The sequence below is a fragment of the Urtica dioica genome, chromosome 3 (assembly GCF_054948205.1).
Source record: "Urtica dioica subsp. dioica isolate 48M chromosome 3, U.dioica_male_clone48M_v1_H2, whole genome shotgun sequence".
Taxonomy (NCBI): Eukaryota; Viridiplantae; Streptophyta; class Magnoliopsida; order Rosales; family Urticaceae; genus Urtica; species Urtica dioica.
This window is the reverse complement of record NC_142758.1, coordinates 44,431,041-44,443,566: the sequence shown is the minus strand read 5'-3', so window position 1 is coordinate 44,443,566 and position 12,526 is coordinate 44,431,041. Positions and strand designations below refer to the sequence as shown.

The 12,526-nt window shown below is 36.8% G+C and overlaps 1 protein-coding gene and 1 non-coding gene across 2 annotated transcripts; one reads left to right on the top strand and one right to left on the bottom strand.

The window, feature by feature from the left end:
• Positions 1-5,402: 5,402 nt before the first annotated feature.
• TRNAN-GUU (transfer RNA asparagine (anticodon GUU)) lies at positions 5,403-5,474 on the bottom strand. Its single transcript has one exon. It is a non-coding gene; the product is annotated as a tRNA-Asn (tRNA).
• A 3,192-nt stretch (positions 5,475-8,666) lies between these two features.
• On the top strand, positions 8,667-11,963 carry HVA22C (HVA22 homolog C). The gene is made up of 5 exons (XM_089609783.1): positions 8,667-8,917; positions 9,017-9,043; positions 9,181-9,303; positions 11,048-11,309; positions 11,724-11,963. Exons 1-5 carry the CDS (start codon positions 8,835-8,837, stop codon positions 11,790-11,792), a joined length of 564 nt encoding a protein of 187 aa, XP_089465909.1. The 5' UTR covers positions 8,667-8,834; the 3' UTR covers positions 11,793-11,963.
• Positions 11,964-12,526: the final 563 nt, after the last annotated feature.

Genomic DNA, 12,526 nt, shown 5'->3' with positions numbered 1-12,526 from the left:
GACCACCCGGTCGGCCAAATAAAATGACCACCCGGTCGGCCAAAAAAGAAGACCACCCGGTCATCTTCACCCGGCCAAGACCACCCGGTCATCTTCACTCGGTCAAGACCACCCGGTCATCTTTACTCGGTCAAAATCACCCGGTTGTCTTCACTCGGTCAAGATCACCTGGTCGTCTTCACTCGGCCAAGATCACTCGGTCATCTTCACCCGGCCAAGACCACCCGGTCATCTTCACTCGGCCAAGACCACCCGGTTATCCGGTCATCTTCACTCGGCCGAGACCACCCGGTCATCTTCACTCGGTCAAGATCACCCGGTCATCTTCACTCAGCCAAGACCACTCGGTCATCTTCACTCGGCCGAAATCACCCGGTCATCTTCACTCGGTCAAGATCACCCGGTCGTCTTCACTCGGCCAAGATCACCCGGTCGTCTTCGCTCGGTCAAGACGGGTCTCCACCACCTAAACCAAGTACTTCTCACAAAATCCCTTGGCTCCTATAAATACCTCACTCATTCACAACACAAAGTAAGTTTCTCTCAACTTGTCATAACTCTACAAAAATCACACCACATCTTTCTCTCTCTAGAAAACATAGACACGAGTACAAATCGTTCACCAAGAACATAATACAACACGACTAATGTTGAGCGTCGGAGCGCGCGCCGAGGGAAAACCCTCCGCGTCCCTCTAGATTCACATTTTCTTGTAATTAGGTGAAGGTGCAAGGATTCGAAGACCCGGCGAAGAACACGAAGAACGTGGAAGATCCAAAGACCCGAATACTCGAAGATCCGAAGACCCGGACACTCGAAGATCCGAAGAACATGATGAACGCGAAGAACACGAACACGTGAAAAACACAGAGAACGTGAAAGAATCAAAGGGTTGAAGACTCAAATAAGTAAAGACTCAAGAACTCAACGAAGAACGCGAAGAACGCGAAGAACACGAAGAACGTGGAAGATCCAAAGACCCAAATACTCGAAGATCCGAAGACCCGGACACTCGAAAATCCGAAGAACATGATGAACACGAAGAACACGAACACGTGAAAAACACAGAGAACGTGAAAGAATCAAAGGGTTGAAGACTCAAATAAGTAAAGACTCAAGAACTCAACGAAGAACGCGAAGAACATGATGAACGCGGGAGATCCAAAGACTCGGAAACTCAAGAACCCGGAGACCCAAATATCCGAATAACACAAACACGACGAGAAGAGAAGAACTTCACCAAACTCAACCTACGTGCGGTCATAGGGTCCGGCCCTAGATCGAACCACGGACGGTTCTTAGTGCTAATCCAAAAACGCGATTAACAACCCTTAAATTAGACATTTACCCACTTAGCCTTTGGAAATGGGAAGAAGAGGAAGGTTAAGAAAGGAGAAGGATAATCCACTAAAATCATAGGTAATATATGTGTGGAAAAACATATATTTTTTTAGATAAAAACATGTATTTTCTAGATAAAAGGGATATGTGATTTAGTCATAGTTAAGTCTATTTCCCATTATTTTGTTAAAATAAAATGTAGGAATTTCTTGTCATATTGACAATGATTAGAACAATTGTACTAAAACGACTAAGATATTTAGGATGGTGTGAAGTAGGCCCTAGTGTGAAGAACACACATTTTGAGTGCCTATTACCATTCCTTACAAAAAAGGAACAAGTCACCGGGTAAAACACACTCTTTCTCTAAAAATGAGAAACGTTCTATTTAGAAACCAACAACTTGCATCGATATGGCTGGATTCTCATCCCAGATGGTCGTTGACGAGATCAATGAAGCCCCCGAGTATCACACCGCCGATAGCCTTCATAGCGCTCGCGATCTTGATGCGATGATATGGATATTGACGACCCTATGGATATTGATGTCCCATGCAAATGGATTTTGTGTTGGAGGGAAGTTTTGGGTTGAACACTATTATAGAGTGTTCACAATTTTTCGTATACAAATTTAAATACATCACCATATTTATACTAGTGGCATTCACAAATAAATGGTTAGAATTTTACCACCACAACCTTAATCTAATAGTTATAAATCACTCTCTAGAGTATTCTCAACAATTCCAACCTTATTATTATCTTATAGTGAACTCTATAAACTTATCTAGAATTCACTTCTAGCAATTGAGCTATTACTTGGACTACAATAAAAACAGTTTTAGGATGCAACATTTACAAAATAACGGCTACTTTAAATCCTTTCAAAAGTATCGCTTTTTCAAACGGTAAACAATTATTTTTCTTATAAATGAAATTAAATACAGTAAGTGAAGTTAAATAGAACCCAAAACAGTGAAAACAATTTTTTTAAGAAAATGAGAAATATAAAAAAAAATGACTATTTACAACTTAAAAAGTCTATTTTTGTAAAAAAAAATAATAAATTAAAACATGGTATTTTTACAATCAAATATAAAAATTACTATCCTAAGCAATTACCACATTAAAGTTTGAGCTTAAATTTCACAAGGCCCAATAAACTAAATTCCCAAAATTTATTAATTCAACACCCCCTTAACTTGATTTTGCTATTCCAAGTAACTTGAGGTGTTTTTTCTTTTTCTTTTTTTAATAAAAAAAAAAAAAAAAAAAAGTTGAGTTCAACGGTGATGTTTCCTTGTATCTATTTCCTTGTCTAGATTTCTCTCTCAGTTAACAAGTCAGGGTGATGTTTTTAACTTTTTTATTCATTTATAATATATATATATATATATATATATATATATATATATATTTCTAAAAGAGAGGAAGTTAGTTATATATGTGACATTAGCGATTTCATCAAGAATTAATTAATTAAAGTTATTATAGATGTTACAACCAAGACTATATCGAAGTTGTAGTGGGATCGAGCCACTCAACATGAAGATTTAAGTCTTATCTTCGGTCCCACAAATGTCGGGGTAGTGGATTTTGTTTTTCTTGTCTTGATCTTTGGAGACAAAATAACATTTATTTTAAATGATTTAGGATTTTTATATGAGGATATGTCACTAAGAAAACTCTTAGTTTCCAACTAAATACATAATCTCCCATTTTCAGCGTATCATAATTAGTCTATAATAATTTTCGATTCAGTGACCTACTCTCCGGCGTATTTATAAAAGAAATCTTCATTTTTGTGTTTGTGATTTAAATATTCATATATTACACAAAGTTCAATTAATTTTTTGCATAAATATTCTTGAAATTGTAAAAAAAAAAAAACCAAATAAAACATTTATAAATAATATAAACACTGATTATTATTGGAGAGCATTGTTGATGTAGCCTCTGATGTTGATTTTTTTTTTTTTTTTTTTTTTTTCTGATTGGTTACTTTACTCTGCCTATGTGGCTTGTATTCATTGCTTAGTTTACCTATGTATGAATACTCTCCTTTGTGCTCTACTTTTATTAAGACGATAGTGAATGAAATCTTTCTCTTCTCTTTCGTGCTTCCTTGATATGGTATCAGAGCTTTTCTCCGGTAAGGGATTCTAGGGTTTCTGATTTAGTCGATCTTTTTCGATCATTCTATCCTTGAGAAGTGGCGAGTAGCTACACTACAAAGGTGGAGTATGATCAAGTATTTTCTTCTAAAAAATCGGCTACAATCGTCTTCAGCAACAACATTTTGCACAAAATTTGATCTGAACAATTTTCTCATTTGGAGAAAACAGATCCTATCAATTATTAGCGGTCACGAACTGGAAGAATTTCGTCTAGGTACTTCTGATGCTCTAGTGAAATTTCTTCAGTTTGACGATGAAGAACTGGAGAAGGTGAATCTAGAGTATAGGCGCTGGATGAGATAGGATCAACTTCTCGTCTCGTGGCTCCTAGCTTCGATGACTGACAACATTCTTGATCGAGTTGTCAACTGTGAGTCTACGTCGTAGGTTTAGAAAACTCTATAGATCTATTTTGCTGCTCATATTAAAGCGAATATCTCTCAGTTCAAGCTTCAACTTGGACGAACTAAGAAGAATGACTCTACGATGAACGAGTACTTGCTTAAGATCAGCAAACTCGTTGATCGATTAGTTCTAGTTGGACAGAAGTATACAATTCATGAACACGTCTTAGCGATCTATGAATGTTTGTTCGATGAGTATGAGACATTTGTCTTTACAACGACTGCGCGCAATGATGTGCACTCTGTCGAGGAGATTGAGGCACTTCTCTTGTCTCAAGAGGCAAGGATTCAACGAAAGAATGACGATTTTGATGTTCATCACAACAAATCTCATTTATTGAGTGTCAACTACTCTATTGTTCCTCCATCATTTGATTGGCGTCGTAGCGAAAACTATCATGGAGGTTCTTTTTTGGAGCTAATTACTCTAACTATCAACCTTACTCGCAGTCTCGTGGTGGTTACAGTTCTGCACCATCACATAATACAATTCCTTTGGATCTCAGACTCGAGGAGGCGGTGGTAGAGGTCGTGGTAGAGGCTTTAACAGAGACTTCACCAACGATTCACGACCGCAGTTTCAAGTATTTGGAAAACTTGGTCATTTGACCTTGTCTTCTACATGTTTGATGAATTGTTCAAAGGACCAACCCAACTTTAGCTTGTTGCTCCATCTGGATCTAGACAATCAAGTGGATCTATTCAAGGTCATGTAGCAGCACTCACTCTCTTAGCTGACGATTCACAAGACACTAGCTGGTACATTGCTGGTTCGTATGATAGTGGTATCCGGAGTTAGGAGCTACTAATCATGTCACTACTAACTCTCAAAACTGGAAGAATAAGATGGAGTACTTTGGACCAGAAGAAGTTCAGATTGAAGATGGTAATGGATTGATAATTAAACATGTTGGACATTCTTCATTTCATTCTCCTTTCCATTCTTAGAAATTAGATCTAAAGTCTCTTCTCCATGTTCCAGAAATTACAAAGAATGGTGTGTCTAAGTTCTGTATTGACAATGGCGTGTTCTTTGATTTTCACTCCAATTCTTGTTTTGTAAAAAATCAGATTACCAACGAGGTTCCTTTGGAGGGCAAGCTTAGGAATGGACTCTATATGTTTGATAAATATCAAATTAAGCTAAGAGAGCTATCCAAGTGCAACTCATCTCAGTTGTTTTCATCCTCATAGCCTAAAGTGTCAAACGTGTCTTGTGTGTCTAATGTGTCTTCTCAACCATGTGCAGCTTTAATTTATGATGTGTCTAAAGTGTCTTTTCAGTCATGTAACCTTGATTTCAGTTCATTTGCCACAATCATCTTTGTACAAACTATGACATTGTAGGTTAAGGCATCCATCTAGTAAGGTAGTTTAACATGTTTTGAGTCATTGTAACATTTTTTTTGTACCATTAACAAAGATATTGTTGAGATTTTTTTCTTCTTGTTGTTTTTGAAAAATACACAATGAATCAAATCTCCCCAAGTATGATTCGAACCTACGACCAGTCAGTTAACAGCCGACCGCTCTACCACTGAGCTACTGAGGAACAACAGGAGGTTAGATCTCATAAAGTTCAATTTCCGTTCTCATCCCTTTCTTATCTTCTGAAACAAAATACACTGAGTCATTACAACTTGTGAATACAGATTTATTGGGCCTTCACAAACTCTTTCTAGAAATGGCTATAGATATCATATCTTTTTCATTGATGCCTTTTCTATATTCACTTGGATATACCTTCTTAAAGCCAAATCAAAAGCTCTGGAGACATTCAAACACTTTGACTCGGGTAGAACTTCAAACTCCTTACAAAATCAAAAGTGTTAAATATGATTGGGGTGGGGAGTTTAGACCTTTCACTAAGTATCTTGAGTCATTTGATAATATATTATCCACAGAAGTCCGTGTCCACGTACCATGAGCAAAATGGTGTTGTTGAGAGAAAGCATAGACATATTGTTGAGAATGGCTTGACTTTGCTTGCTCAATCTGATTTGTCATTTAGGTATTGGGATGAAGCCTATAGAACAACTGTGTATCTTCACAATCGTTTTCCTACACCTGTCTTGACAAACAACACACCTCTTGAAATCTTATTTCATCAAAAGCCTAATTACAATCTACTCAGAGTGTTTGGTTGCGCTTATTATCCAAACACTAGGACTTATAACAAGCATAAACTTTCAGGTCTACCGAGTGTGTTTTTTTGGGGTTTAGCTTGAATCATAAATGTTATTAAACCCTTGATAGCATATGCATAATTAATGTTTCTAGGGATATGATTTTCAATGAACAACTTTTTCCCTATACCAAATTATTTCCCACTCTTATTTCTAATCCCGTTTGCTCTCACCCATATTGTCCTAGTTTGTCTATTCCAATTGTGTCCTCTTCTTCTGAGTCCATTTTCTAGTCTTTCTCCATACTCTTGTCCACATGTTTCTTTATCTTCTCCTATCTATCTACCTGTGAACACAAACACTGCAGGTCCCGAGTAAGAAAGTAGCACTGAACTCTCGAATAACTTCTTCAACCTCATTCTTGGAGTGATGAGTAACCAAAATGACATCAACATATATAACAACAATCAGTTGAGACTGAGAGGTGCCACGAATAAAGAGAGAAATAAGGTCAGTGCGAGAAGCTTTCAAGTGCAGATGGACCAAACCAGTTTGCAATTTTTCAAACCAAGCTCGAGGTTCCTGTTTAAGGCCATAAATTGACTTCAATACCTTGCACACTCGCTTGGGATAATTTGGGTAATCAAACCCTTGTGGTTGCACCATATAGACCTCATCAACAAGTTTTGCATTTAAAAATGCAGTGTTAACATCAATTTGTCGCACATACCAACCCCGTGTTAAAATCACAGTCAAAACAACTCGAATAGTAGTAGCTTTTGCAACATGACTAAACGTTTCAATACATTCAAAACTTGGCACTTGTGTATAGCCATTTGCAACAAGACGTGCCTTGTACTTGTTAAGAGAAGCATCAAGATTTTATTTTACTTGGCACTTGTGTATAGCCACTTGCTTCCAATAGCTTTTTTGTTTGGTGGCGAGTCTGTGAGACATCAAGTTTCATTCCTCATAAGAGCCAAGTATTATACATCCATATAGCATCAAGCCACTGGCTCTGGGAGATAGCTTCACTAACAGAACTCGGAGTGACTGCATCAGAGTAAAATGTAGGCTTGCTTATCCCATAACATAATGAGGAAGCATGGCATTGAAGTTATCTCCAATGCCACTGGATTACTTCTTTGTCAAGAAAAGTATACCAATGATCTTTTTGTCAAAGCCAAGATGCATAATTTTAGACCTTGTGCTACCCCTATGACAAGTGGTTTGAAGTTGGCTGGCTATGATAGTGACAATATGCTTGATGCTCAGTTGTACATGAGTATCGTTGGTGGCTTGCAGTATGTAATTATTACTCTAGCCTGAGATTGCGTACTCCATAAATCGTTGTGTCAGTTTATGTACAATTCTCATCAGTCTCACTGGGTGGCTGAATTCTTTGCTATTGTGAGCTTTGAGTTGCAGCTCTCTCGCTCTGACCACTTCAATGTCACAGGCTTCAGTGATGATGACTGGGGTGCGGAACCTGATGATTGTCGGTCAACATCTGGTCATTGTGTGTTCTTGGGCTCTAATTTGATTCCGTAGAGCTCAAAGAAGCAACATACCTTGTCTTGTTCTTCGTATGAGACCAAGTTTCGGAGTCTCGCAAGTATTGTGTCTGATATCACTTGTCTCCAATATCTTGTTCAAGAATTAGGTCTCACTCAGTCTCGTGTCCTTGACATTTGGTGTGACAACTTAAGCGCGGTGATGCTCTCTGTGAATCCGGTTCTCCAAGATCGTACTAGACATGTTGAGATTGATATGTACTTTTTGTGTGTGACAAAATGGCTCAGGGACTTCATCAGATTAAACATGTTCCAGCTGCAGATCAAGTGGCATACATTCTCACGAAGTCAATTTCTAGTCCTAGTTTTTCTTCTCTGGGTGGCAAACTCAAAGTTGTTGAGAAGCCTACTTTGAAATTGAAAGGGGATAATAGAGAGCATTGTTGATGTGGCATCTGACGTGGATTTATTCTTTCTCTGATTGGCTACTTTACTTTGCCTATGTGGGTTGTATTCATTGCTTAGTTTGCATATGTATAAATACTCTCCGATGTGCTCTGCTTTCATTAAGACGATAGTGAATGAAATATTTTTCTTATTCTCTATTGTGCTCTTGATAATTGTATTTGTGGACGGTAATAACAAAACAAAAAATTAGCCAAATAAACCACCGAAAATTTAAGAATTACTAGATAGCCAACTTTTTGTAATTTTTTTGTAAATAGCCACCTTAACTTATTTACGGTACTAAAAAAGACAAAATTACCCAAAAACATTCCCGTCAATTTTGGATTTTTTTGTCTTTTTGAGTGCCATAAATAAGTTGAAGTGACTGTTTACATAAAATTAAAAAAAATTGATTATTATACAAAACGTTATAAGTCAAATGACTATATAGCTAAAAGACTCTAAAAAAAATCAGGCCACGAAAAGTAACATTAATCTCTTCTTTTTAATTAATAGAATAATGTTTTTTAAAATAATTAACAATGTTGCCAAAAAAAAAAAAAAAATCGGTGCCTCTTTTCTCGTGCAACATCAGATTCTCTAGTTGGAAAACTAGTCCACAAAGATACCCCATTAGTCAACTGTTTCACACTTTTTTTCTTGCCTGTTCAGACTTCAGGCAATGTTGTTTTTTTAGATCAATTATTTTTCTCTTTGAAACACTGAAAAGATACTTTTATGGAGCCCGTTTAACAGCTGGGATAAAGAGACCACAAGAAAGAATAAATATAAAGAAAAGAAAAAAGAGCAAAAGATACGCCAAACATGGGTGGTGGTGGTGGTGGTGGTGGTTATGAAAATAGCAACTTTCTTGAGGTTGTGCTCAAGAACTTCGACGTTCTTGCCTTGTATGTACTCTCTCTCTCTCTCTCTCTCTCTCTCTCTCTCTCTCTCTCTTAATTTTAGTTATAATAAATGTGAGATTATGTATTTTCTTCTTGTTTCAGGCCACTAGTCACTCTTGTGTATCCTCTGTAAGTACATTGTACCTTTAATAATTTTTTATGCATATATTTTCAGCTTGACATTTTGAGGCTATGCTGTTATATTCAAGCATCTGTGTTTGTTTTTTTTTTTTTTGGTGATGTGTTTGTGTGTATGTGTGAGGAAGATATTCTTCCATGAAGGCGATAGAGAGCAAGTCTCGCAGTGATGATCAACAATGGCTGACTTACTGGGTTCTGTATTCGCTGATCACACTCTTTGAGCTCACTTTTGCCAAACTCATTGAATGGTAAGAATGCTCGATCGTCCTTTATGTGCGCGTATCTTACCCTTGTTTTAGTTTTAATCATTTTTTTTCCTTCTTTTAATCTCAAAGGTATTTTTTCCTTTCTTTTTTCAATTTATTTTCTTTTACTTAAAAGGTATATGTGTAGAGAATATTTGCAGAATATTTGAGACTATTTATACATTTGATAGATATACGAGACTAGACTATATACATCAGAACTCTAATAAATAAACCTAGGATATACGGAGAATGAATACAAAAAAAATATGGAGAAAATAAATGCAACACTAGTTCTAAGGTTAGACGAATTCTAAGGAAGAGAATATTCCCAAGACAATGAGCATAGCTCAGAGATTGAGTTGATGTGAGCAAAGGTAAGCTTGAGCTGAGACATGAGGTCAGCTCGGAGTTATCTTAGGTGGACTAGAGATGAGATAAGATGAGCTATAAACTTCGATTTCCGAGTTCGAGCTCTAAGTTTGGATGGAGCTAGAAGGGATTTGTGAGCATATACGAACTCGGGTGACCGAGTGAGAACTTGGTGGGACTATAGTTAAGATGGTTGGTCTGGTTCTTCCCCTTAATAGACGAACTGAGAAGTCTGGATTCAACTCGGTGCTCGTTGGATGAGAGCTCCTTATGATTGGGATCAGTGTATAGTTGAGCTGGATTACCTAAGCTCGGAATGTTATCCACTTCTGAGAGTCATTGATTCGGTACTATTGGAAGTTCGTCGAATGAGAGCTCAGTGTGGAGCTTAGTATTAGCTTGAAATTGGAGAAGACTTACCAAGTGAATGTTCACCCAAGTAAGGCTCGTCGAGTCAGTGCTCTCCTTATTGAAGGCTTCACGAGTGAGAAGTCAACGAGTGAAATCTCGCTGAGTGAGTGTTCACCTGAGTGAAGGCTCGGCGAAGAGAGCTCGATGAGTATTAGCGTGGTATTACTACTAACACATTAATCATTTTCATTCATCAAACTTATTATAGTACAATATGGTATTAACATGAATGCTCTTGGCGAAGCCAGAAACTAGTTTCAAGGGGCCACGTATAATAAAGACATAAATTAATTTCAAAATCACTTCAACTTAAAGAAAGAAAAAAAAAAAAAAGAGTTTAAAATTTTTTTATATATAAAATTTTTAGTATGATTTTTAACTATGAAGATATTTAAAGAGGTCCATTTCTAATTTTTCCATATAAATAGATAAATATGGACTATTATAATAAAATACATAAACAAAAAAGTTACAAGCTATAAAAATGTGAAAAAAAAGTGGAGGATGGTAAAAAAAAATGTGGAAGTAGCAAAAAAATGTAAAGAAAAAACAAAATAAATAAAAACATCGAGGGCGGCGAAGGCCCTAACTGAACTATAAATCCGCCCCTAATCCAGCGCCGGCCCTGACTTAAGGTGGGCAAGGCTTGTGCCTTGGCCCCCAATTGGGTTGGGCCCCCAAAAAAATTATTTTACACTTTTTGCCTATTTTTAAGAAAATTTACATTTTTACCCTAAAAATTTATATTTTTGACCCATTTTCTAAAAAATTTACATTTTTTACCTTGAAAATTTAAATTTTTATTAGTATTATAGGGTCCCAAAATATTGAATCGCCTAGAGCCCCCGGTGAGTTTGAGCCGGCCCTGCCCTAATCCATACTTCATTAGAAAGATCATTATGAAAAAAAAAAAACGCGACATGTTTAGTGCGAGATTATAAAGATCATTACCGTGGGATTGCAGGTTTCCGATCTGGCCTTATGCGAAGCTAGCGGCGACATGCTGGTTAGTGCTGCCACAGTTCAACGGCGCAGCCCACGTTTACAGGCGATTCCTCAGGCCGTTCTACTTGAACCCTCAGTTTCAGTTTCAGCTTCGGACCCCCCAAATGTGGTACGTCCCTCGCAAGAAAAATATCTTCAACCAGCCCGATGATATCCTCACCGCCGCTGAGAAATACATCGCTGAGCACGGGACCGCCGATTTCGAGCACATGATCACAAAGGTACATATATAGCTTCATACTATTAAGAAATATTGAGTGCCTTATTGATGACATTAACTCAACTAATAAATTGAATTAAACTTGACAAAGCCTAGATGCTTTAGGAGAGAATGTTCTGATCTTTGTTAGGTATCATTAACAATCTCCAACCAAATTTGTTATTGTAACAACAATCATGCCAAAAGTATGCATGAAATTGATGACATTTTATTTTTCTCCTATTTTGTTACTTAAAGTATGGTAATTTATATATGTTAATAAATTTGTTAAAAAAAAAAAAAAAAAAAAAAACTAGATGCTCTTCAATCATGCTAAAAGTATGCACGAAATGGTAATATATAGTGTCAAACTTCTCGTTGATTGATGACAGATTATTTTTATCCTAATTTTATTTATTACTTCTTCAAACTGTAGGCGGATAGAGAGGCAAGAGCGAGGAGGAGCCAAAATTACATGATATTCGACGATGATTACATGTACTAAATAATTGATATGTCTTCTTGGTCTTCTTTTAGATCTCTACCTGCAAATTATTATGTACTTATTAACTATGCCATCCGAAATCGAGTATTTGATGACTTTTACCTCTGAAGATTTGGTACTGTAAAACTTCAAGAGCAGACTCTAATGCATTAGATTATATTTATATTCTCATGCTATGGCTCAACTCATGTTTTGATGCAGCCAGACATGACTCACGAGGCTTGTTGTATCTCGTAGTGTATCTACAAGCGATCGCAAAAAAATCCCTCGAATTGATCAAGTTTACTACAAGAAAAAGTCCTTCGAAATGGTCATCATCTTATATTTATTTATTAGTTTTTATATATTCTCAAGGAATCAATGCGGGATTCTTGACATTTGCTATAAAAATAAATTTTCAACACGTCACGCACTATTTTAATTTCTCGTGTGGTGTCGGTATGAAAGTGTGGCCATAGTAAAAAGCTTGATTTCAGTCATCACACATACTATTGCTTATTAAGTTTGCTTCTCCGCGTTTGCACGGGTTCCCATATACCTAGTACCGCTCCAAACCATACGATAACTTTAAGCTTTGTGAGTACTTGATCCCTAATCCTCGAGTTTTAATTCTGTCCCCTTAATTTTAATCAAATGCTACATCTATACTTTGAGTTTTCAAGTCTATCACAATCATCCCATCGGGTTCATGTTTATTATTGAATTAACAGAAAATTAGGAAAATAACCAATTTA